Source organism: Aulonocara sp. 'chitande type north' Nkhata Bay, linkage group LG11 (assembly GCF_057382095.1).
Source record: "Aulonocara sp. 'chitande type north' Nkhata Bay isolate Kocher_YH1m ecotype deep benthic linkage group LG11, A_spYH_male_GT1.1, whole genome shotgun sequence".
NCBI lineage: Eukaryota > Metazoa > Chordata > Actinopteri > Cichliformes > Cichlidae > Aulonocara > Aulonocara sp. 'chitande type north' Nkhata Bay.
Genome location: NC_141354.1, coordinates 19,073,407 through 19,098,178, shown reverse-complemented (window position 1 = coordinate 19,098,178; position 24,772 = coordinate 19,073,407). Strand labels below are relative to the sequence as shown.

Here is a 24,772-nt window from a genome sequence, read left to right as displayed (position 1 = left end):
GCACTGTTGCCTCACAGGTGAAGGGCCTGAGTTCAATTCCACCATCTGGATGGGGTCTCTCTGTGTGGAGATTGCATGTTCTCCCTCTGTTTACAGTTCAGAGACATGCAGCTAGCGATATTAGGCTAATTGATGATTCATAGGGCAATTTAGAATGTGATCTGAATGGAAAAGAGTTTATCATATAGTCAAATGGATGGTACTGTTTCAGGTGTAGTTCTCAAAAATAGTAACATTCATACTGTTTATTGGATTTTAGCTTGGTAAGATTTTTCTTCTGGTCTGGTCCTGTTCTTTTTCTTTTTATATCTTATAAATATTTTAGAAAAAGATATTTTATATCTTTCTGTTAGATGACAGTTGTAGCCATGGTTGAACGCTTAGGATGGAGAAAAGGTCTTACACTGACTGCCATATAGGATATGTAAAAGATAAGGGTTGTGAAGGATTAGGATGAAAATATGCTGAAAAGAAAAAGGATCGAGAGACTGAAAGCAGTGCTCTGAAGCAAAGAAGGAGAGAGAAAGAAAAGGTTGGATCGTGTGGAGATTGTAGATCAGAACGTTCATGAGGATGAAAGGTATGAGGATTTTCATGGGGGATGGTTTGAGGGATGTTTGATCAGGGATGTTTGACACAATGTGTGTGTGAGCAGAGAAGAAGCATGTTACTGATAAAGTAACAAAAGGCAAATAAATCCATGTAGCAATGAAGTCACGGTAAATATTAGGGGAAGATAGGTTAAGAAGAGATCTAATGATTAATGAGCAGCAAAACAAACACCACAGATGTGATGTTTAATACGAGGTCTGAAAGCTTCTTTTTTTTATTTGCAGACAAATAATGAGGAACTGCATAGAAGTAGAAGTGCGGTGCTGTATGAGGAAGTTAAGAGAGACAGAAATGTGAGGGTGATTGATGAGGGAAGAGAGATGGTAGTGAGGTTTGCAGTAGAAGTGACAGATAGGTTCAAGTTGGAGGATGGATTACACACAGAGTCGATGTTCAGCCCTTTCCTTGAAGGACACGCTGGCAGACAAGATCCCACAAGAGCGTCTGTGGTCTATGCTGTTTGCAGATGACATTGTGATCTGCTTCAAGAGTACAGAGCAAGTCAGGAAGATCCTGGAGAGTATATCCTCTGGGGGAAAAAAACCCCATGAAAGTCAGGACAGTGCATGAATGAGAGAGAGGACAGTGGATAGGACAGGTGAGAGGATTGGTTAGCTGAGGTGGCAACGGTTGAGGGGTCAAGTGACTGATGCGTGAACGAGAGGTGAGAGGTACGGTGGAGTGCATGTGTCAGAAATGATTTACCACAGATGGGCATACTAGCAAGAGTGAAGACAAAGGTTTACACAATGGTAGTGAGAGCAGCTACTATGTTAAATGGACTGGAAATGGTGCCAATAATGAAAAGATGGGACCCTAAAGGATGGAGGTGGTGAAGGAGAATACAGGTAGCTGCTGTGATGCATAAAGATTAAAAGGACAGGAAAAGAAAAATGTGTTGACTTCTAATGGGACAAACTGGAAGATGAAGAGCTGACGTAAATTGGGGAAAAAAGGTTAATCCTTACACAGCACACAAGTCTAATACCCATGAAGCTAGACCAGTGCCAATCATTAAACTATTAACAGAGACACTATAATTTATTCTACAGAAGAAATTTTAATTTCATGTTCATTACATTCTGTAAATAACCAAGCAATAAACAGAGAATGAACTGTATTTCACAATGTGAATAAGATTCCAAAAAGAAAACAAAAATAGGGGAAAATAGGAAAAAAAAAATCCTAATATACCAATTAAGGGAATAAAATATGTTATACACCAAAACTTGAAGCTCTTAAAACTCTAAGACTTCAATAATCAGACATGTCAAGCAGGTCACTGAACACAATCAGCACTTACCCAGTGCCACTTGGCAACCGGTTACACACTGACTGCAATTCTGTGCAAGTTGAAGCAAAGGTAAACAAACCCATAAAAACTGACGAGAACTTTATGTCCTTACACAAAGCGGAACATTATGTGGCAAGCAGGTGCTACCTTACATCAACCTGAAAAAGTCCACAGCCACAGGTTCTTTAGGAAAATGTAAAGTCAGCCGTAAATAAGAAAAAACATTAAATAAATATAAGCCTCTAAAATTTCACATAATTTTTTTCAGATCTAGCAGCTAAGAGAGCATTTGACACTCCCTGAGCTCATCTCCCGCACAAGAATGCTACTTTATGACATTTTCTAACTCCACCGTGCAGTTTATGCCACTGCATTTAAAATGGCATTACAGTATATGTAAAGGTGCTCGGATACACGAGTTTTATTCTTTGGCATTTTGACCACTTAAAGAATTATTTGTTTCATTCAGAGAGTTTCACGTAATTTACAGATATTACATCATTAAAAAGAAATAGAGCAATATTTTAAAACACCATCCAGCATTTGATATCAACAAACGTGGTTAATCCCCGATCTAAAAGCTGAGGTATCAGGGAGCTCTAGGCTGTTTTTTTCAGTGAGTTTATTTCTACTGTTCCACCTGGGTGGTTTTAAGAGAATGGATTGGGTGTTCTCCAGCAGCTTTGACTCAGAGTACAATGCACTTCAGTCACAGTTTGATAGTTTAATTTAAAATCCACTGGACCTAAGTGTAATTCAGTGTATTTTCCCCCAGATTTTCCAGTCATCTAAAGAAGGGCATCGCGTGCATAACGAATTCATCATGAGATTTTTGTTGGCAGCAATCTGCATAAGTTAGAGATGAGCACATGCAGAAAATACATCCTTTCATCTGCGCTAAAAAGCACTTCTAGTGACAAAGTTTTGTCATGTTTTCCCAGACAACATGTAGCTGATGTGGAAATTGCCTTGTTGATATAAAGTATAATTCTTTTCACGTCTTGTATCAAATTATTTTTGTATTTAGAATTGCTGGCAGCACGGTGGTTAGCACTGTTGCCGCACAGCAAGAAGGTCCTGAGTTAAATTCCACCATCAGGCCGGGGTCTTTCTGTGTGGAGTTTGCATGTTCTCCCCGTGTTTGTGTGGGTTCCCTCCGGGTACTCCGGCTTCCTCCCACCGTCCAAAGACATGCAGCTTGTGGGGATAGGTTAATTTGATAATCCAAATTGCCACTAGGTGTGAATGTGCGAATGAATGTGAGTGCGAATGGTTGTCTGTCCCTGTGTGTTGGCCCTGCGACAGACTGGCGACCTGTCCAGGGTGTACCCCGCCTCTCGCCCTATGACAGCTGGGATAGGCTCCAGCGCCCCCCAAAAGGAGAAGCGAATGGATGGATGGATGGATGGATTTAGAAATGCTTTATTGACCCGTGATACCATATCAGTGGCGTGAGACAGTGTCTTTCATTCAATACACTATATCTAGTCAAGTACAGAGGCTACTGGTAACTTAGTATAGCAGAAGCTTGTGCAATACCAAGAAGATACATTACTGTTTAAGTCTTAGCTGTGATCATACCTGCACAACTACAGAATTTGGTTCATGACCTTTTAAATAAAAATTCTTGACTCTAACATTGCTATCAGTTTGCAGTCTCACTGTTAGCTTAAGTTTGCAACCAGTTGAATTGGGGAGATTCCACTCCACTTTTTCCCATTCATATATGCCAGAAGGGTCAAAACAGCAAAAATGAGCAAAACCCTTAAAATGTAAAACTGTCAGCAGGTGTCAGAAGAGTCCTGAAACCATACAGCATGAAGCTATAACATCTTCATTATAATTAGTAGATGAATCATCACAGTACAGAAAGTTGAAAAAGGATAAAAACTTTAATGGTGTAACAATGGGACTGTACTGGACAGTCTACAATAACATCCAGCATTGCCAGCAAGAGTTTACAACAGCATGTGATGTATTAACATTAAGAAGTAGAAGGACCAATTTATTACCAGCAAATGCTTCTTTAAAGAAGGTAATATAACCAGCTGCCAAAGTGAAATCTACAGCAAGAAAGCCAGACTGCATCCTGACTCAATCTAACCAACTTAACCAGAACAGCATAATCCGAACAAAAAAAGAGCACAAAACTGCGTTTAAACGTCAGTCATGAAAATACAGCTTATCTTTGGAGGTGTGAAAACTGCGTTAGAGATCGAAAGGGGATTAATTCTCTCGCTCTTTCATTGCCTCCTTGTTCTTTCTCACTTCTTCAAGCTTCTTGTCCTGTTAAAAAATAAGAAGAAACACAACATTATTATTTTTAATGTTACACAAGCTGATGTTGGTGCACCACTGAGAGCCTACCTTCTCCTTAAACTTCTCATTGAGGGCTGCCAACCTGGCAGTGCGGTTCTCTTTGTTCGCCTCCATCTTCTGATTCAGTTTCTCCTGGGCCTGCTTGCTAAAGTTGCAGCTTTCCTCAATGGCCTTCTGGATGACCTCCTTCTCGTGCTCTCGCTTCTCGGCGAGATGTTTCAGCACTTCAGCTTCGTGGCTCTGACAGACAGACAAAACAACTGTTGCACTTTATAGAATTCTAAACACACGGGCTACACTTTTTTCCTTGTGTCTGCTTATAAAGCCAGCTGTCAATCTAGATACCCTGCGTCTTTCTTCAGCAGCATCCAGTTTCCTCTTAATCTCATCCAGTGAGGTTTCCTTTTTCTTCAACGGGGACAACAGAAAATCCACCTTAGCGTCTGGGGTCGAGGGGCTTAGGATGACCTCAAACGCTTGACCCGATGCACGCTTATTCAGCTCTTTCACTTGGATATCTGTAAAACAGGAAATACTAGAGTTGCCAGGAAGAAAGATGGAGCTGCAGGGTAACACTGAACTTCAAATATCAGCTCCACACAGCAACACACTGTAAAATTTAAAAGCAAATAAAGTGTAAAAGCTGCTAGAACAGAGCAAACCATTGCACACAATTTATACCTACCTCCAGAACTCGCCATTTTATCAGAAGTGCTGCCTTTAATACCACTGTAAGAAGATATTTAAAAAAAAAAACATTAATTAGTATCAACTGGGAGAGCATCAATGACACTTTGAAGGATGCAGAACTTTTCATGTACTTTCCCAATGTATAGAGCTGATGGTAGCAGCTCATGTTTTGGCATTTCACTGTCATGAATGTCTTTGGAAAAATACAAACACACACAGTGGATCATCATCAGTGTGGGCTCCCAGGTGTAAACTTAAAATCTGTCAACTATGCTGGTGTGAATTGATTTATTTCCTTTTTTAAAAAGTGGGTTTGCATGTGGATAAAATGAGTTTTCTCATTAACTCTAATTATAAAACAGGCACCAACTGCATATTCAGTTATAAACAACGTTATATAATACGTTAACTTACCAGTCACAACATGACTTTAATTTAATTGTCTAGCAAAACAAGTTCTGCACCTCTATGATGCCCCAGGTATTCTCAGCTCAACAGAGCACAGAACAAAACTGTGTGAATAAGCCATGCTATAAGACCCCCGCCTGCCCACAGGTGGAGACTGCTGCCTTTTTTTTTTCTTTTACAGGAACTTACATAAAGGCGGGGGCGGGCCAAGACCTCGTTGATTAGACGGTGCAGTGAAAACAAAGACACAAAACTGCACTTGAAAAGTTGTCTGGAAAAATAAAAAACGAAAGAAAACGAAACCCCTAGGTTTGCTAGCAAAATGTAACGACCGATAGACGTTGCATCATAACAATAACATCAACAACAACAAAAAATGTTAGTGCAAAATAATTAATTTACTCTGAAAGTATGGATACATGTTAGCAGAACATTTTCTCGACTATACTTGTCAAAACATTTGAAATTTAAAAATCTATATTTTTCATCTACTTTAATGCAATAAAAATCCATAATTTCTGCACAGCGGCCATAGCAATTAACTCCATTAATAACTACTTCAGTGCTGTGAATCTGAACCTCAAACTACTCAAAAAAATGTTCAAAACCCGCTTAAAAGTCTGCCAGCAGTGGTCTGAACGGCTGGTTAAACACATACATGAGACCATTGTCCTCACCGTCAAGTGCTTCGTCTTGAAAAGCAGACCTCCACCACCTTATTCTTCCCTCTATTCAAACTGCTAACATCTGCACCTTGGCGCACAAAACCCACCGACCCCATACGTCATCAGTGAGGTTTGCGTTCATTGGTCTGAGTCCGCCAATCATAGCGAGTATTTGCAAGCGCGCGCGCCAGGAAAAGGAAGCGGTGAAAAAAAAACAACAGACACAGAAAAGCTGGCTCTGTGGGTAACTTAAAGCTGTACAGCTGTCAGTTAAATGATTATATAAACGGAATATGTCAGGATAAATGTGCAGCAAAGTAAATAGGAGTCTAAATAAAGCTAACGGTAAGCTCAAAGGGTACAGCTAAATAAGTGGTGTGGGTTTTACGGTACAATAAAACAGTAATAAGTTAAAAAAAAGTGTTTCATTGGCATACTCATATTAAGGTTATTTTCTCTTTTTTAGGCTAAAAAAATCTCACTGATAGAAAATAGCGTTGTGACTGCAGATCTTTGTATCAAGCCTTTACCAAGTAAATACAGGGCCAGTAGTGCCCATACCAATACTGATACTTTTAACTTATAAATGCAGCTTATGTAAGGGAGACCAGCATGCTATGACAAGATATATTAAAGCCAATAAATCACTGTGGGTTTTTAAACACAACAAAAAAAACTCCTGTTAGCTTTTCTCATATTTTGAAACTGTTTTTTACCCCACAGCTGTAAAAGGCTGATTGGGGCTATTGCTGGGTTTTCGGATGGATGAGGTGGACACCCAAGTTTTTGAATGCAATAACTCGAGAACAAGGAAATGTAAGATTTTCAAACCGATAACATAGGTGTATCTACTAAAGATCTCAGAGGTCAGTGACCTCAAGGTCAGAGGTCATGTTATCTGAAAATCTTGTGAATGTGATAAATAAAGAAGGAAGTTACCTAGGATTTATATAATACGTGCATAATCTTAAAATCTCAGACGAGTTCAAAATCTCAAGGACAGAGGTCAACTTTTATAAAAGTCACCTAGGATTTTCAAATTTATACCATAGGTGCATCTGATAGGAGGCAGAGGGGTAGCACAGGTGGCTACCAGTTTTCCAATACTACCAGTGTTTTGGAACACTTAAAATGTAAATGTACCTGTTTCCAAAGCACTGGGTCAGCTTCTGGTGTTTAAATGTGCTATAGGCTATATATAAAATAGACATGACAGTTAATGCAAAAAGGTTCAGGCAATTTTCACAGTGCACGTGTTAGGTGTATTTTTCCACTTTCAAAAAAATATGATTTCAACATGATTCAGTGCACTACAAACTTAACTTGGAGGCTAGAAACAAAGTATCAATATGATCATGCTGGTATTTATCTGATACCAATAACAGTGTTGGTATCGATACTATAAATATTTAAATTGATCCGCTCAACTCTAATAGAAAGTTGTTGAGGTGTCAACATATGTTGAGGCTCCATATTGGGTTAAATAATAGTTACTGCTTGCATAAAAGTCATTATTTATATTTTGGGTCAGTTAACCCTAAACTCTATCTATCCTGAGATAATGCATAAAGCCCTCTGTATGTTTGATTTTGTCACTTTGGCAAAAAAATATATAAAAAAAACTGATTAGTTGCTCAGGGATGCAGAGCATGAAATCAAATATAGTAATTCATTTCTGGAAAAACAGGCTATGGGCCATTTGAGAGGACCTATTTTTTCTGTCACCGTTAATGGTAGCTGAAAATATATGGAGACTTTCATCATAGCTCAAAAGAATATTAAAGTTCAAGGGTCATTTAACTAGTAATGGACTCTTTATGAACTATAAGGTATCTGCTGTTTCCAGACAACCTCACAGTGCTTTGCTCTTTTTCTTTCTTCAACCTCTGTGTCTAATATAGTAGTGTTATAACACAGCAAATGTATTCATTCATTTACTGTACCGCCTTCACATTCATTTGCATTTCATCTTACAAGGCACAACAGCGAAACTTTTATGAAAACTGACATGAATGTTTTTCTGCTCTTGTGTCTCTTACAGCTCCTCCTTTAAAGAAAAGACTTCTGAGTGAGTGATGAAGAAGAAGTGATGGACGAGAGGGAAGTTGCAATCTTGGCAGCTGCTTCCTATGGAAAATAAAATAGAGAGACCGACATAAGCTGCAAACAAAGTGAGACAGAACAAAGATGTCATTATAGAGGAGTAACAGGGGTAAGTTGCTATTCCCAGCAGCTGACAAAGGTTTTACACAGAGAAGTACCCAATCACCCACCTGCGTTTTTAAAGTTGAAAATGAAGCGACTGATTCCTAATCGGAAACAGTTCCCAGGTGGCGCATTAGGAGAATAAACATTCTGACATTTGATAGATTTGGTCTTAATGTCTGTTTTTATATTTTCTTGTGACGCTTTTAAAATAACTAAAATTACACCACCTAGTCAAGAGTAAATGGATAAATCTTTTTCTTCTTTGTTTATTAGCTCTCTCCAACTGTGATTCATCTTGTCAGAGGCTTGAAAGGTCCTAAAAAAAGACATTTTGCAGCTATAAATATTCATTTCAGTATAGATTTCAGAAACATATGTGTTAGCTACATATGGTTGGCAGGGATAGCTCAGTAGGTAGAGTGGTGGCCCCCTGTTTGGAAGGTTTGGGGTGCGACTGCAGAGAGGAATTTCCCCATGCGGATCAATAAAGTATACATTGTTATTATATTATTTTTTTCATCCTAAACTAGTTGATAGATTTTTCTCTACTTGTGCTATTTCATGCCTCTGTGTAAAATGTCTCCATCTATAAATGTGAAATGTCACTTGTAGCTTCAGACTTTACTTACATAATGAAATCTGTGTACACTGTGCAAGAACAAGTGGGGAACAGGAGCTTTCCTCTCCTCAGGAACTCTCTGCAGGAGGGGGAGATACAGGAGAGGTGGAGGAAGATCTCAGCCTGGGCGTCTATTGTCTTATGTAGTCTGGAAGATGAGTGGATGGTGGGGTGGGTGCAGTTTTCTCTGTGGTGGGGTTGGGTGGACTGTCCCGGGCTCTGTGGGGCCGGGAGGCGCTGCTGCACTGGGCCCCGGTCTGGATGGGCCTGGGCCCCCTTTCCCTGGCGGGTCGCGGAGTATGGGGGTGCCTACTGGGGTCAGCGGGGGAGCTGGCCCCAGGGAGGGGTCACTTGCCCCTCCCTTCCTTCCCTCCCCATCTCCAGCTGCCTCCCTCTTCCCGCTCCACCACAACCACCCACACATGCAGGGCCTTGGAGTAGGGGTATGTCACCATGGTGCAGAGGAGGCTACCCCCCCCTCTGTCCCCTTCTGGCTGCCTCTGCCTCAATTTTATCCCACAACTTAGACATTCACATTACTCACACTCTCATTACACATACATATAGGATCTTGGGGGTGGGCACGATACACGGAGTCCAAATTACCATCAGGGTGTACACCTCACCCCTGGCGTCGTTGCCCACCTCTCAATTTTGAATACACATAGACATTGAGGGCTAGCAGGAGGGACTATGCGCTTACCTGCTGCTCTCTGGCAGGTAGCTCCATGCCCTCCTGGGTTTTAATTGCACCTTAAAACACACATGCATCAACATTACAATGAGCTGGTGGAGGGAGGTTTGGAGTCTTCTCTCACCCCCGTTCTCTGCGGCCTGCTGGAGCGGGGGGGCTAGGAGGAGTTGGCCGTCCGACTGCGGTCTGGAGTGTGGGGCCTCCCTGCTGCTGCGGAGTCGGGGCGGTCTGCCTCTCCCCACCGCAGGGAAAAGGGTAACACCACCTGGGTCTGGGTGCAGTTCCCCCCTCCAGGGGTAAGGGTACCTAGACCCGGTTCGTAGAGCACGCTTGGGGAGTGTGATCGTGTGTACAGCGTCTCTTTATGTCTGTCTCCACGTTGGTTGAGTGTGGAGTAAGTGTATATGAGAGCATGAGGGTGGGAATGGATGTTTGTGTCTGTGTGTGCCTGTATGTCTGTGTCTATATGTCAGGTTGGGTATCAGACGCCACCTCTCTGGGGACACCTCAGGCCCTCCAAGGTTTGGAGGCCTATCTCCACCCACTACCACTTCCCCTGCCAGTGGCGGACTCCCTCAGGTGTCGGTGCGTTGGTGGTTCTTTGTGTCTGGGGATGGGCGTCCGGGTACACACTGGCTCACTCCTTGGCGGCCGCTTATCGGGGCCTGGAGCCTGGGGCTCGCTCGGGCCACTTCGGAGGTGGGGTGCCCCCGGCCTCTTGGCCTGGGGCTCGGTCACTCAGGCACAGCTGGCTGCCGGCGGAGCTCACGGGCGCGTCACTGCAACCCCCCCTGGCTTCTGCTCCGCGGCTGCTGAGTGAACCCTCATCTGGGACTCTCCTCAGCTCTTTCTGGAACAGTGGCGCGGCTGCCCCTCTGTTGGTCTTCCTTGGTCTCTTGTGTTCTGGGGGCCTCTGGATGTCTGGAGTTTTGATCTCCTCCATACCTGCTTCATGCCCTGGAGGACGGGGCTGTGGCTCCCCACACTCCCTAGCAGATCGTTACATGGAGAAACCTTTGGAATGCAAGCATGCTGATCCACACAGGTATGCACACAGGTGTACACATGGGTATTCACAGACGACAGACGCGGACTACAGCTTTCTTGGCTGCTGCCTCAAAGCACATTGTGCGCTGTCTATCTTGCATGCTGCACAATATTGTTTATTATTTAGTAACTATTGATATCTACTGCTAGCTAGTTTATTGTGATGGTGCCGTTTTTTTTTTTTTATTATGTTGCTCTTTGTTGTTTGCTTTCTCTTCTGTTTTTTTTTCTCCATACAGGTGACCCAGGTGTTTTTTGTTTGTTTTTTTGTTTGTTTTTTTGTTTGTTTTTCTTTCTTCCCCCCCTTCTCACCGTCTCTTCTCCCCTTTGGTTTTCTTTCTCTCCCTCTCTTTCTTTCATTCTTTCTCCCTGTCCTATCCCCCAGTCATGTCTGTCCCGTTTGTAGCAACTGTAAATAAAATAAATTCATAATTATAATAAAGGTCAATCAAATGGACCAATATGGCAAGGCCATGATGATCCACTTGGTAAAATAAATCCGCTTGGCATCTTTCTTGGCCTTAAGACAACAATTCTGATGGCTAAAGATCCAAACGGGACACAAAAAAAAGAAGAAAAAAAAAAGAACAAGTGGGGATTATGTCACAGGAGCTTCTTTAGCTGAGAGAAAGTAGCATAAACTGCTGGTTAATACTGCAACCTAGTGTTGGATATAGAAATTAACTTTTCAGTAGTGTTAGGAGCAGTGCCAGTTCAGTGTGGTGATGCTATGAAGTTTGCAAATGCGATGACTAGATAACAAATAATCATGCAGTAAGTGCAGTTTCACAGCTGAGGTCTCTGAAAGGTGATTTATTGGCTGTGTATTGTTACTATAAGTACATTTTTGACAAGTATGTTTTTAATGTTCGGTGAGTTGAGAAATGTTTGAAGTAGTTACTTGGGAAAAAAACCATCTTCTATTTCTCAGTAATCACACAGATTTCATTAAGTTTTTTCCATGTTACAGGTTATATTAAAAGGACTATTAATAACCCCATCCCTGTTGGCTCCCTACTGTGCTCATGAACTAGCAATACGACAACAGCAGGGACTTTAACGAGGCTTCTTCTGCCAGCACCTGACTGGCTCTCTTTTTGCATCTACTTTTAAACAGCAGATAATGATCTCTTGCTGAGGGAGAGGACAGATGGTAGGTTTCAGAGTCCGTGTATTTACTGTCTGGTTCTGCTCTGCAAAATGTTTCTTGGTTGACAGAACTCTTCAAAATGCTTCAGACTATATATAAACTCTTCTTCTCACACTAAGAATCTATGATTTGAGTTTTTTCATATAGAGAACATAGCGTAGTCTGTAGCTATGGGGTTGATTGATGACGTTTGAAGTATGCTTTTATTTTGAAAAACCCCAGTAACTTCCGAGTGTTAGACATAGCAGCTTTTAACGGGTTAGTGAAGGAACACGAAAGGCGTCGGAACATAAATACATACATACATTTCATCACATTTATGTGAAAATGGGGGCTTGCTTGGCTTTGTGCTCTTTAGCCAGCTGTGTAAGTATCGCATATGAATGTCTGTTTTCGATATTTCCGGAAGGCTTTTGTTTATTCTCCCACTGTTAGGTTAAACTAAGGATAACATTAGTAATTGGTGTCAGGTTTAAGTGTTAGTTGTGACGTTAGGCATGTGATAGCTTCAACAAATGTGAGACCATTTATAAATAGCTGATCATTACTGTTACTTGGGAAATCTGCCAATACTCGACGTTAGATTTAGGGCAGTTAGCGTAGCAAGCTAGTCAGAAGTGAACAGGCCATTTTCATCGCGTTGTTAATAAAATGGAAAGTTAGTGACGTTTGATGTTTAAAGCTGACGAGTTACTGACACCAGATGTAAGGCATGTGATTTTGATTGCCTTCGTAGGAAACCAGCTCATTTTTAGACCGGCTTAACAAGTGCAGGGTGTGTTCAACCGTTTATATATGGGAACTAGGGTATCTGTAAAGGTGGAGTGTTTTTCGTTGATGAAATAAAATACATGGAGGAACCTTGCGCTCTAATGTTTTGTTTTGTTTTTGTTTGTAATTAAGCATTTAAGTGAGAGGCGCGAATTTCATGTTACTTGTATCTAAACATCAACCCTTGGAACTGCCATGTTTAAAATTTACCCACACAGTAGTTCAGCTAACCTATTTATGAGTGCCATCACACCTAAGCAGGTGATATATTTTTGTGGCTGTCTTCAGCTTCAACTCTCACGCTCTTTATCGCTCTCTCCTCCTACCCCTCCATCCTCGGCAGGCCTCATGTCTGTGTGGCTCAGCACCATGTCTTTTGTGTGGTTGCTGTCCCTCTTCAAATAACTCCACCATCACCCGCTTGGTTTTCTCCTTCTTCTTGCTGATGGGAACCTTTGTGTCTGTTATCATGATCCTTCCTGGAATGGAAACGCAGCTTCGCAAGGTAAGACCTTTGTTCTTATTGTCATATTTATGTATATAATGATATGCAATAGTATTTAACATACAACTACTCATAATATACACCATATAGTCCATACACCATGTAAGTGGTCCGCATGTGCGCATTCGCTGTCAAAATAAAAGACGTGCACCAGATAAGAAGTTGCAACGCGCGTTTGCGTCCATATAAAAAGCACTGTTTTTGTCCGCTAGAGTGGGATTTTCTGCACCACCTCTCTGTGCGTTCATCATTTGTTTGAAGCCAGCTCACCTCCTGCAACCACTTCTCCGAGAATACACGCTTCTTTTGTGGTTCGGACTCCTTCTGACATTTCTTTGGAGGTGGAGGAACACCAAAGTAATTGCTTAAAGGAGCTTCTTCGACATCTTTAAGAGTTCTAAACAAATGTCTGTCCTCCAGAAAATCTTATGTACGCAAACACGCGTTGCAACTTCTTATCTTGTGCACGTGTTTTATTTTGACAGCGAATGCGCACCTGCGGACCACTTATGTGCAGCCCTGGTTATTTAGCTCGTCATATTGCAGCCACAGAAATTCTTTTGTCCATGAAACCATAAAGCTGCACTTTCTTTTTGCCTTATAGTCTGATTTGTCATAACTTTTCCATTTTGTGGTCGCCTCTTCACCCAGACCTGTCTTATTTGGCTCAGCAGAACTAAAATATATATCCTGCTGCTTTTACACACGGACTCACATAACGCTCAGCGATTCTCTGCGCGATCAACCTTTCACATGTTTAAGGTTGCTGCAGGAGATTTCACTTGTCATGTTTGCATAGTAAGCTGACCATGTCAGAGGAATTGGTGCGCAAATTATCATCACTCACCAATCAGTGCTGTCGCTCTCTATATGCAGTTCGCGCAATTGCAAAGTGAAAGCAAAAAACAAGCGCAAATTCAAACACGATTTCAATATGTCACATATTGACAGTGGCTCACCGATGCCAATGACATAATTACCCAGCTACATTTCCGAAAGAATGCAAAAGCACTGACATATATTTTTCCTTCCTCTGATAGCCCAACGGGCAGGGAAGAGAGAGATTTTGGTAGCCCAACTGGAAAAATCGCTAGCCCCAGGACGTCGGGCTAGCGATTTTGCGAGCCCTGTCAACTGCTGTCACAGTGGTAGTGAAACTGAAAAATGATGCAAACAAGAAAGACAGCACATTTGCCTGCAAAGGAGAAGTTTCTGGTTTGCGTCACACTTTTCAAGTTTCACCACAGTAGAAAAGTGTTTGCAGGCAAATCATTGTATCCATGCAGACTATGGGCGACCGTGACAATCTGGTAGCAAACAACATAGTCACAAGAAAGTTTTTGCAGCACCCTCTTGATGACTGACTTCACCTGGCAACACCCAGAAACTTCCAACAGCCACTCAGTAACCTGCTGGGAAATGCGCTTTTTTTTCCTAGAGACTGGAGGTTGCCAGGTGGGTCACCAACCAGTCTCTGGGTTTATGTGACCAAAGCCTTACTCAAGTATGTAAAATAATGCAGATCTAATGTTGGATCCTTTTCTTGTAGCTACTTTATCTCTAAATAATTTATTGTAAAGTTCTCATATCTCCATTTAAGTAATGTTACCTGAGAAGTCATATCCTGATTGTAGTGCACAAAATTAGCTGCAACAACAGCTTTTACAGTGTTGTTACAAACTAGAAAAATAGAAAAGGTCATTGTATATTGGTTTGTTTTTTTTGTTGTTTTTTTTTTGCCTGTCCCGTTTGGCTCTTTTGCATCAGAATTATTGTCTAAAGGCAAAGAAAGATGCCCAACGGATTTACTTTACCAAATTGATCATCCCAGCCTTGCCGTAATGGTCCATTTGATTCACCTTTTATTGTTTATTTTATTTTCACTTACTGAATACGGGACAGACTTGACTGGGGGAAAGAGGGGGAGAAAGAAAGAGGGAAAGAGAAACAGCTGAGAAGAGGGACGGGGGAGAAGGGCAAAAAACAAAAACCAACAGAATGAGCAGAAAAAAAAAAAGAAAAAAAAATGCATCTATCGATCACCTGGATCACCTGTTGAGAAAGAAAAAAGAAAACAAGCAGAAGAGAACAAGAGTAATAGAATAAACAACATCACAATGATATATGGGAATATGACAGTAAATACTAAATATTAAACATTATTGTGCAGCACATAAGATCAACAGAACAAAGTGTGCTTTGAGGTAGGAGCCAAAAAGGGTGTAGTTTGTGGGTGTGATCACCCGTGTGTACACCTGTGAGCATGGACGCGCTTGTTTTTTTTAAAAGGTTCCTTCATGTAATGATCTGCTAGAGGGTGTGGGGGTGCCACAGCCCCGTCCTCCAGGGTATGAAGCAGGTATGGAGGAGATCAAACCTCCAGACATCCAGAGGCCCCCAGAACACAAGAGACCAAGAAAGACCAACAGAGGGGCAGCCGCGCCACTGTCCCAGAAAGAGCTGAGGAGAGTCCCAGGTGAGGGCTCACTCAGCAGCCGCGGAGCAGAAGCCAGGGGGGGTTGCAGTGACGCGCCCGTGAGCTCCGCCGGCAGCCAGCCGCGCCTGAGTGACCGAGCCCCAGGCCGAGAGGCCGGGGGCACCCCACCTCCGAAGTGGCCCGAGCGAGCCCCAGGCTCCAGGCCCCGATAAGCGGCCGCCAAGGAGTGAGCCGGTGTGTACCTGGACGCCCATCCCCAGACACAAAGAACCACCAATGCACCGACGTCTGAGGGAGTCCGCCACTGGCAGGGGAAGTGGTGGGGGGGGGAGATAGGCCTCCAAACCTTGGAGGGCCTGAGATGTCCCCAGAGAGGTGGCGCCTGACACCCAACCTGACATATAGACACAGACATACAGGCACACACAGACACAAACATCCATTCCCACCCTCATGCTCTCATATGCACTTACTCCACACTCAACCAACGTGGAGACAGACATGAAGAGACGCTGTACACACGATCACACTCCCCAAGCGTACTCTACGAACCGGGTCTAGGTACCCTTGCCCCTGGAGGGGGGAAGTGCACCCAGACCCAGGTGGTGTTACCCTTTTCCCTGCGGTGGGGAGAGGCAGACCGCCCTGACTCCGCAGCAGCAGGGAGGCCCCACACTCCAGACCGCAGTCGGACGGCCAACTCCTCCTCCTAGCCCCCCCGCTCCAGCAGGCCGCAGAGAACGGGGGTGAAAGAAGACTCCAAACCTCCCTCCACCCGCTCATTGTAGTGTTGATGCATGTGTGTTCTAAGGTGCATTTAAAACCCAGGAGGGCATGGAGCTACCTGCCAGAGAGCAGCAGGTAAGCGCACCATGACCACCATGGTCACCCCCCATCTTGAGGAGTTTGCCCCCTCACCTATACTAATGTGCCACAAACAGGACTTTAATATCACCAGCCATTCCCATGTTATTACGGTGTATCCATATAAATGGCCCACCCTGTACCGTAACATTGTGTTTTTTGTAACAATTAAGCTGGAAACAGTGATACGTCTAAGTCACGACTTGTATTGCAGTGCCTCTGAAAACCAGTAGTAATTGAATTGCTATTTGATACATGGTTTACTTTTTTAGTTAAGTTTAACTGCAAGCTTGTTTGATTTGACTTTCATCTGTTCCACAGATCCCAGGATTTTGCAAGGGCGGAACTTCAATACCTGGTATTGAAAACCAGGTTGACTGTAATGTCATCGTGGGGTACAAGTCTGTGTATCGAATGTGCTTTGCCATGACCTGCTTCTTCTTTCTGTTCTGTGTCATCATGATTCGTGTCCGTAGCAGTAAAGACCCACGTGCAGCTATTCAAAATGGGTGAGAACCTTTTTTTTTAAATTGCAGAAGAATGGGTTCAGGGAGGGAGGTATGTGTACTGTACTACTTCTGTATTTCTTCTGTACTAATTGTAAGTTTGTAAATCTTCAGGTTCTGGTTCTTTAAGTTTCTGATCCTGGTCGGGATTACAGTGGGAGCCTTTTTCATCCCTGATGGGACATTTCACGATGGTATGAATATCTGTTTGCTGAATTACAAGAAACAGCAACTGTACTATATCCTTTTCTTGAGAAATGATAATGAGAATATACACATACCTGTTCAGCAGATTGAGGATGCTGTATCTTTTCCTTTTCATTTCACAGTGTGGTTTTACTTCGGATTGGTGGGATCCTTTATCTTCATTATAATCCAACTCATACTCCTCATTGACTTTGCCCACTCCTGGAACAAAGCCTGGGTAGAAAATGCTGAAAATGGGAACAAATGCTGGTTTGCAGGTAACGTATTCAAGAGTTTTGTGATAGACTCCATATTTGATACTGTAATGACTTTTTAAAATAATGATAGCGCACAAAATCTGATTTAGCATTGAGTTATATTGGTATGTGACATTTCTGGCATTGACACAGGATGAAGCAGAGCTTCTCTGCTGCCCGAGTCAATTTCATCATTTTTCTTAAAATAATAATCCTGTTATACCATCATTAATGTTATTGTGTATTCATTTCAATTCCAGGGCTGCTGTCTTTCACTGTCCTCCACTATGCACTGGCTATCGCTGCTGTGGTGCTTTTCTACATTTACTATACAATGCCAGATAACTGCACAGAGCACAAAGTCTTCATCAGCCTCAACCTTATCTTCTGCGTCATCGTCTCCATTGTTTCCGTCTTACCAAAGATACAGGTACAAACATGGAAACTGTATTTCTTCATGTTGGATACCGCACAGGAGCGATTGCAAGAGGTTAAAGGTATTTACTGGATTTGTAAAATGTGAACCACTAGGGAACGGTGTCTACCAGAGCTAGGCAAATGTTTTGTGTTGTAGCCCAACTCTCTTACCAGAAACAGAAAAACTGAATGTTGTCTAAGTTTGGGGCAGTGCAACAACTTCCTGGTCAGCTGGCTTTCTGAGTGTAGTTTGCATGTTCTGCAGTAACAGTAATCACAGTACAAAAACGTGTTTGTTAGGTTAACTGGTGTGTCCAAATTAGTCTTAGGTGTGGATGTGACAGTAAATGGTGGTCTGCGTTATCCCTGTGTGACACACATGTGACCTGCTCAGAAGTACCTCGTCTGTTACTCTTACAGTTGGAATAGAATACAGCCTCCTTATATGGAGGAGGTTGGTAAATGCAAACAATACCCTGGTTAATGATTTGGTACATAGCTGTTATTCACATACAGCAAACACATTGTTATTATTAGCTTAAGCAGAGTGAGGTTTTTATTTTTATAGTCAAAAAGTGTAACTTTTAATGTAAACAGCTTAGAAAATCTGAGAAGCTCTAAGAAAATTGTAATAACTTGTTCAGCCAACCTAATACCTAATTAATTACAGTAGGCTATATCCTCGTTTGCTGTGTGTGAACTCGTGTAAGCATTATTCAGTGCTCTCTAACTGATCTCCTTTTCTCTCACCTCCTGGGTTGGTAGCGACATGGCAGCTGTACCTTTGCAGCTACTTCATTTGTTTCATACACTTTAGCTTCATAGCTAACAGACAGCAGTACATTCATCGGCTGCAGCAGAAAGCCTGCCACCCTCCCTGTCGCAGTCAGCGGACTGAACTTGTTTTCTGGCAGATACCAGTGCTTGAAAGAAACCCGGATGTTTGCGTTTTGCTGCTGTTTGTATTTTTTTTTTCTCTGGTTTCTTTCCAGGAATTAGTGCTGGTAGTAATAAGGGCTGCTTTCCAGGTCCTTCAGGCAATGTTTGCTGCCCTGATAACTAAAACCTTTCATATCTGCCTTGCCATCAGCATTTCCTCTTCCTCTCACATTGGACTTAGTGTAGCAACCAGTCTGCCCTATCTTGTGATACAAATTGGTGTATCACAAAAGTACACTACACCTATTTTTAAGTTCACTTAATGTCTCTTTTTTTATTTCTTATTTTCTTTTCCCCCATGTTTTGTATAGAAACTCATGGCAGTTGTTTCTTTGCATTCTGTTAATGGCTTTAGTTAACTTTTGATGGTTTAAGTACTTTTTAGTTTTAAGTACCTTTAAATCCTTTTAAGTACTTTTTACCACTTAGTTGTAAAAGGTTGATGGGGTATTGTCAACCTATGGGCGGGCGAATGGCGTGCACCCAAAAGATTGTAAATGTGATAACTCAAAAAACATGCAACGTAGGACTTTATTGGTAGATCAAACTATGATATTTATTTCAGTCTCAGATGAGTTAAAGTCTCTGTGGCCTAAACCTCAAGGTCAGAGGTCAGGTTTTCTGAGTGTTTTGTCAATATTCTTCCCCAAGTCTTTATGAATGAGTATTTTTTCATAGGCTCTGTTGAGTTTGTGATGCAAACAAGCAGCACATTCAAACACTGTTAAATAAACCTTCCTTTCAAAGCAGCTGAACATTTTATTTTATTATTATTTTGTTAAATATTTTTACTTTTTCTATTTACAGGCAACTCAACCGTACTCTGGTCTGCTTCAGGCTTCTATTATTTCCCTCTACACCATGTATGTCACCTGGTCTGCGATGACCAACAATCCCAGTGAGTCTTCTGACTTCTTAATCCTAAGTCTACCTTCGGTTTTACCTGCATGCTTTTTTTTTTTTCCTGTTTCCTGACTGTTGTCATTTATTATATGTACTTGCTGTTTATTTGTCGCAGCATTTTTATTTGAAAGGTGAGTTTTTCCCTGGGACTCTAAATAAACAAAGAGCTGCTTTTTGCTAATAGTTAGCACACCCTCTGTGTCTCATTTTCATGTGAGTTGCATGTCCCCTGTGAGTAGTCACAATGGGCAGTGTTGTGCTGACTAGTTACATTCATGTTAAGATGTAGTCATCTTAGTCCCACTGACGTGACGCTGAAGATGTAATGACTCGTCATCTCAAAGCTGTGGACGACCAATTTAGTGAATACAATAACTGGAGAACGAGGTGACGTCAGATTTTCAAATGAATACGATAGGTGTATTTGCTAAAAATCTCAGACGAGTTTGAATGTGAGTGACTTCAACCTCAAGGTCAGAGGTCAGGTTTTTTTTCCCTATTGTTCTGCTCACACTTTATCAGTACTGGCAAATGGCTGCCCATCCCTGAGCCTGGTTCTGCTGGAGGTGTCTTCCTGTTAAAAGGGAGTTTTTCATTCCTACTGTTGCCAAGTGCTTGCTTATAGGAGTTTGTGTGATTGTTGAGGTTTTCTCTGTAATATTGTCGAGTCTTTAACTTACAATATTAAAGTGCCTGACTCTTGTGATTTGCTACTATATAAATAAAATTGAAGTTGAGTTGTGAAGCAACTTTCACACCAGTGAAGCACTAGTGTGAAAGACACTGTTGAGATGAAAAACATTGAATAAATAATTAAACGTTTAAATGTTAGAAGTTTAACAGTAAAGGGAAAAAGGTGTATTCATGGATTTTTGATACTTTAAAGTTGCATCTTCAGTGCTGTTAGTTACAGAAGAGGAAAAAAAACATTAAAAAATGTGTATTGCCATTATAGTCAAGATGGAAGTCAGAGACTTTAATTCATTAATATGTCATTTTGCAGACCTTCTCACTGTATAATAATGTGCTTTTCAAATCATTTTATAATTGGTGTGTACAATTTCTTTGTGGTCTTCTGTGCACAGATCGTAAGTGTAACCCCAGCCTGTTGAGTCTAGTGTCAAACGTCAACACCACTCAACCGTCTGGTGGCAGCCCTACAGGACAGGTGCAGTGGTGGGATGCTCAGGGCATTGTGGGATTGATCATCTTCCTCTTTTGTACTCTCTATGCCAGGTAAGATTAGCAGTGCCGGAAAATAATATATGTTCTGTTTTATTTGCTTTTGTTAAACTTCCTCATTCTGTCTCTCCCTCAGTATCCGTTCATCCAGCAACACCCAGGTAAACAAGCTGATGCAGACAGAGGAGGGCGGAGGGTCAGGTGGAGAGGGTGTGGTTGGAGAGGATGGTATCCGCAGGGCTGTTGACAATGAAGAGGAGAGTGTCACTTACAACTACTCCTTTTTCCATTTCCACCTCTGTCTGGCCTCTCTGTACATCATGATGACTCTTACCAACTGGTACAAGTAAGTACTCACAGCAGACTGACAGACATGAAGCAACAGGTACGATATGAGACTTTTGACCCTGACGGTGAATTTAAAATCCATAATTTTCACCTTTATCAGTTACTTACATACAGCTACTTGTGATCGCGGCACAGTAGCAGTGGAGCTCCTTGGTAAAACATTTAAAGATAAAAAACAAAACAAAGGATAAAACATGTTTCAATGTTTATGTGGCGGTTTAAAGTTCTGACACCCTCCAATCGAACCACCAGAGGGCAGACTAGTTCACCTGAAAGTTCTTCATTCTTTCAGCACAGATTGAATGGCAGCCTCTTGAATCATCTCGGTTTAGATGAACCTCACCCACCACCAGAGTATCTTTGTTTTTTCTTTCTTTTGTGACCAATTCATGTATGTAGAGGAAGTGTGGATGAATTTCCAAACATGTGGTAGGTTGAGTTGGTGTAAACTAAATTGCTGCTTTTCACTCTGTGTCCTCCAACAGACCAGAAACCAACACCCAGGTCATGCAGAGCACTATGCCAGCTGTTTGGGTGAAGATGAGTTCCAGCTGGCTGGGCCTCGGGCTTTACCTTTGGACCCTCATTGCCCCTCTTATTTTCCCTGACAGGGATTTCAGCTGAGCGTGCATCATCTTTCACTTATATTTGATTATTTGTTTTCTGTTTTTTGGCGGCTGGTGAAGTCAAGTTGCTAAGAAGGAAACAGAAAGAATGTTATTAAGAATTTTTATTTCTTGATGTTTCTGTTTTGTTTTTGTTTTTACATTTGTATGTGTTGTTATTGTGTTTGTGTTGGTTTACACCTCTTGGTTGGCTTATTTGGTGTAATAATTAAAACAGATATTGTTTAAGAAGATTTTAAATGTTTGGTAAGTTTAGAGTCTTTACTTACCCATGGGAATTTTTCATTTTCCAGTGACTCACATTAATAGGCTTGCCGCCCTACCTTCTGTAGTGTGAGCATATAAGCACCAGTACCTCCGTTCTAAGTTTTAAATTCCATAACAACGACTCAGCAACAAGGCACTTTCTCAATACCTCAGACATTTCAGTTAGATTCCCTTTTAAAGGTCTTTCAGATCAGAGCTCTCTGATTGGCTCAATCTGGAATACCCCTGATTAGCTGTACTCCTTTACTGCAGGGGGCACCGAGGAGAGCCCTGATCGGGAGCCTCAGAATGAGGTGACTGTGAAAACTAGATAAGACTAATATGGCACGCCCTTCAGATCATAACAGGGCTTCCCCGCGGCTACTAGGCTGCAAGCAAATACATGTGATTGCACCTTGAGCAAGAGTGTCCTAATAGACAGCCAGTCTAATCTCAGCTCTTCCTCGTCTGCTCCAAGCTAAGATGATTTTTCTCCGGTGCTAAGCTTTTCCATGCCTCTGACAGCCACAGACAACAGTGTTTATGTCATGTATAGCAAACTGTTTGCAGCAAGGATTCTTGTATTGATCCGTAGCAGTCAGCGTCGTGCAGTGGTATGGTTCAGGAGGTGAAGCATAAATCCCACCCTACCTGCATTTACAAATGCCATTATAGTAAGGAGGTTGCACCGTGAATTATTAGGCTAAAAACTGGATTTTTAAATGTCTCAATGTACAAAACAATAATAATGCATTTTCAAATTGCTGTTATTGATTTTTATTGCTGGTATTGACTTTCGTAGTGATTCGATGGCTGTAATGGTGATACAGTACTCTTACATATGCATTATATAGTTGTTACCTCAATTTCAGTCTGACTGGAATGAGTTGAAATAAGGTGAGTATATTTTGTAATTGTGGAAAAAGTTTTTGGTACAATCCTGATTTGCAGTTGTCATTTTCAGACATTTCGCTGGACACACACATGAATCGGATGTTGTGTTTCTTTGGCTGCATATGAGTGTAGTGAATGCAGTTTTTCAAAAGTTTTCTGATTGATTTAACTTTTTTTAACGTTGTTTATATATTTTGTCACATTAAGGGGAATATTACAGATAAATTTCATGTTGGATCATGATTTAAAATTTCATAACACTATTAAGTGCCTTTCTGTAGTTCCACTTTTCAAAAAGTATCCTAATAGATCACTAATGCTGATGTGCTTACTACACCTTGCCTTACATCGTGGCAATCTGGTCATTGCATGCCATAAAGCACTGGTCTGTAACATAAACTGTAAACGTAATTTATGTATAGACTCAGTTTTTAATAAAGATGAAACGCTTCTCCACTCATTGTTTTAAATGAGTCTCAATACAAACTTTGGATTAAATAAATAAATCACAACTACAAACGTGGAGTTTTACACCAAAACCTGTTTGTGGGCAGAGCTGTGCTTGTTTCTTTGGTGGCTTTGCCATTGTAGGGCTATTCAGGTTTCGTGTTATAGATTGGACATGAATCCTTCATGCTTATGGGTGCTAATGGTGGACGCAGGCTGATTGCACTCTTTTCCTAACATGTAGATTAAAGTGATGAGGCACCAGAGTCTGGGACTGAGAAGGAGCTCACAGGCGCTAATGTGCTGATTTTTATCTGTCCATCAGTTGTGTGATTGGGGGACACTCATCAGCTGCTAATGCTTTGCTGATTGTACTTGTAGTTATCTTGTTGTCACACGAGTACAACGCTAAACTGAAAGTGAACCATTTCCAGTCTATAAAAGGGTTCAGCTCTCACCATGTTTTACACATTTGTTCTTAACTCGAAATCAAAGCAGCAAAATGTGTGCAATCGCTCCTCTCTGCTGGTACAGAGACAGCACAGTGTGTGCCAATCTCCGCTGTGTTATTTCCTCCTTGCCTGGCTGGTAGACAGGACATGTTGGTTTTGGCTGCTGCACTCACTCAATCCAGTCGGCTCTGAATGTGGAAATATTCAGGACATACTTCCTCCTGTGGACCTCCACCCTCCTACAGCAACACCCCTCCATCAGCCTATCCATTTCAATCCTGAGTTGATGGATTGTGCCTGTTTGACAGACTGAAATCTGATTTATTTCACTTTAAGCTGAGGAAACAAAGACTTCCTAAACACTGTGGGGAAGATGACAACACTTCACTAAATCCTTAAAGAAAACAGCTCTGAAAATATTATGGTGTGCAAAGTGCATTCTTCCATTTCTGTAAACATGTACGTTACTTGTTGGAGTCCAATTATGACTATTCAACAGATTTAAATTTGGACAAGCCGGGAAAACACAACTGCCACAGGAGAGGACAGCAGTTGTGTGGCTGCAACATCTGCGTAAAGGACTTTACTGAAAAACTGAACAATTTTTAACTGCAGCTGCAGGTGTGATATCCAATGCTCTGTTTCTGCATTTGGCTTGTTGTGATGTGGTGATGCTGGAACACTGCGCATTGCATGCATGTTTGCCAGCCTTTCCTTTTGGCTTTTTGCAGTTTTTGTCTGCATACTTGTGCCTGACATGTGACTTCACTTCATGGAGAAACAGAGTGCATGTCAAGTCTTGTGTAATCACTGTCAAACGCACAGGCATTTGTAGTAAACTACCAAAACTGAAAGAAGCCATGTCTGTCCTCTGACAGGAGCAGGCTTGCAGCACATCCTCCAAATCTCTGACGCTTTGACCCCACAAAACTGTTTTATCTCCTATTTCTTCATTTCTCCCTCACTGACTGGAGCGTTTACATTATAAAACAATCAGACTTATTAAACAAACACTCTTCTTTCATTAGCCCCATCTGAAATGTAACAGCCTCTGAATTCAGGCAGCACCAGCACCCGAGAACAAAT

General features: G+C 41.8%; 2 protein-coding genes across 4 annotated transcripts; one reads left to right on the top strand and one right to left on the bottom strand.

The window, feature by feature from the left end:
• Positions 1-3,779: 3,779 nt before the first annotated feature.
• On the bottom strand, positions 3,780-6,124 carry stmn1b (stathmin 1b). Of its 2 annotated transcripts, none has more exons than XM_086310933.1 (5): positions 6,001-6,124; positions 4,911-4,954; positions 4,571-4,743; positions 4,274-4,465; positions 3,780-4,192 (listed from the first exon to the last, which is right to left on the bottom strand). In XM_086310933.1, exons 2-5 carry the CDS (start codon positions 4,924-4,926, stop codon positions 4,133-4,135), a joined length of 441 nt encoding a protein of 146 aa, XP_086167059.1. In that variant the 5' UTR covers positions 4,927-4,954; positions 6,001-6,124; the 3' UTR covers positions 3,780-4,132. The 2 variants fall into 2 exon arrangements, with proteins under 2 accessions (XP_086167059.1, XP_086167060.1); XM_086310934.1 differs by having other exon boundaries at positions 5,982-6,046.
• A 5,566-nt stretch (positions 6,125-11,690) lies between these two features.
• Positions 11,691-23,243, top strand: serinc2l (serine incorporator 2, like). 2 transcript variants are annotated; one of them, XM_086310932.1, is made up of 10 exons: positions 11,691-11,709; positions 12,821-12,982; positions 16,605-16,792; positions 16,904-16,983; positions 17,119-17,253; positions 17,493-17,662; positions 19,396-19,486; positions 20,577-20,727; positions 20,810-21,019; positions 21,507-23,243. In XM_086310932.1, exons 1-10 carry the CDS (start codon positions 11,707-11,709, stop codon positions 21,643-21,645), a joined length of 1,329 nt encoding a protein of 442 aa, XP_086167058.1. In that variant the 5' UTR covers positions 11,691-11,706; the 3' UTR covers positions 21,646-23,243. The 2 variants fall into 2 exon arrangements, with proteins under 2 accessions (XP_086167058.1, XP_086167057.1); XM_086310931.1 differs by lacking the exon at positions 11,691-11,709 and adding an exon at positions 11,888-12,072.
• Positions 23,244-24,772: the final 1,529 nt, after the last annotated feature.

What these genes read in the sequence shown, in the direction of transcription:
- stmn1b (XM_086310933.1), bottom strand. An exon ending in CTGCTGAAGAAAGACGCAGG is followed by an intron (nt 4,466 to 4,570) that starts GTATCTAGATTG and finishes TCTGTCTGTCAG; the next exon opens with AGCCACGAAGCTGAAGTGCT. An exon ending in ATGAGAAGTTTAAGGAGAAG is followed by an intron (nt 4,193 to 4,273) that starts GTAGGCTCTCAG and finishes ATTTTTTAACAG; the next exon opens with GACAAGAAGCTTGAAGAAGT.
- serinc2l (XM_086310931.1), top strand. Translation starts at nt 12,034, where the DNA reads ATGGGGGCTTGCTTGGCTTTGTGCTCTTTAGCCAGCTGT. An exon ending in TGTGCTCTTTAGCCAGCTGT is followed by an intron (nt 12,073 to 12,820) that starts GTAAGTATCGCA and finishes CATCCTCGGCAG; the next exon opens with GCCTCATGTCTGTGTGGCTC. An exon ending in ACTCTTACCAACTGGTACAA is followed by an intron (nt 21,020 to 21,506) that starts GTAAGTACTCAC and finishes GTCCTCCAACAG; the next exon opens with ACCAGAAACCAACACCCAGG.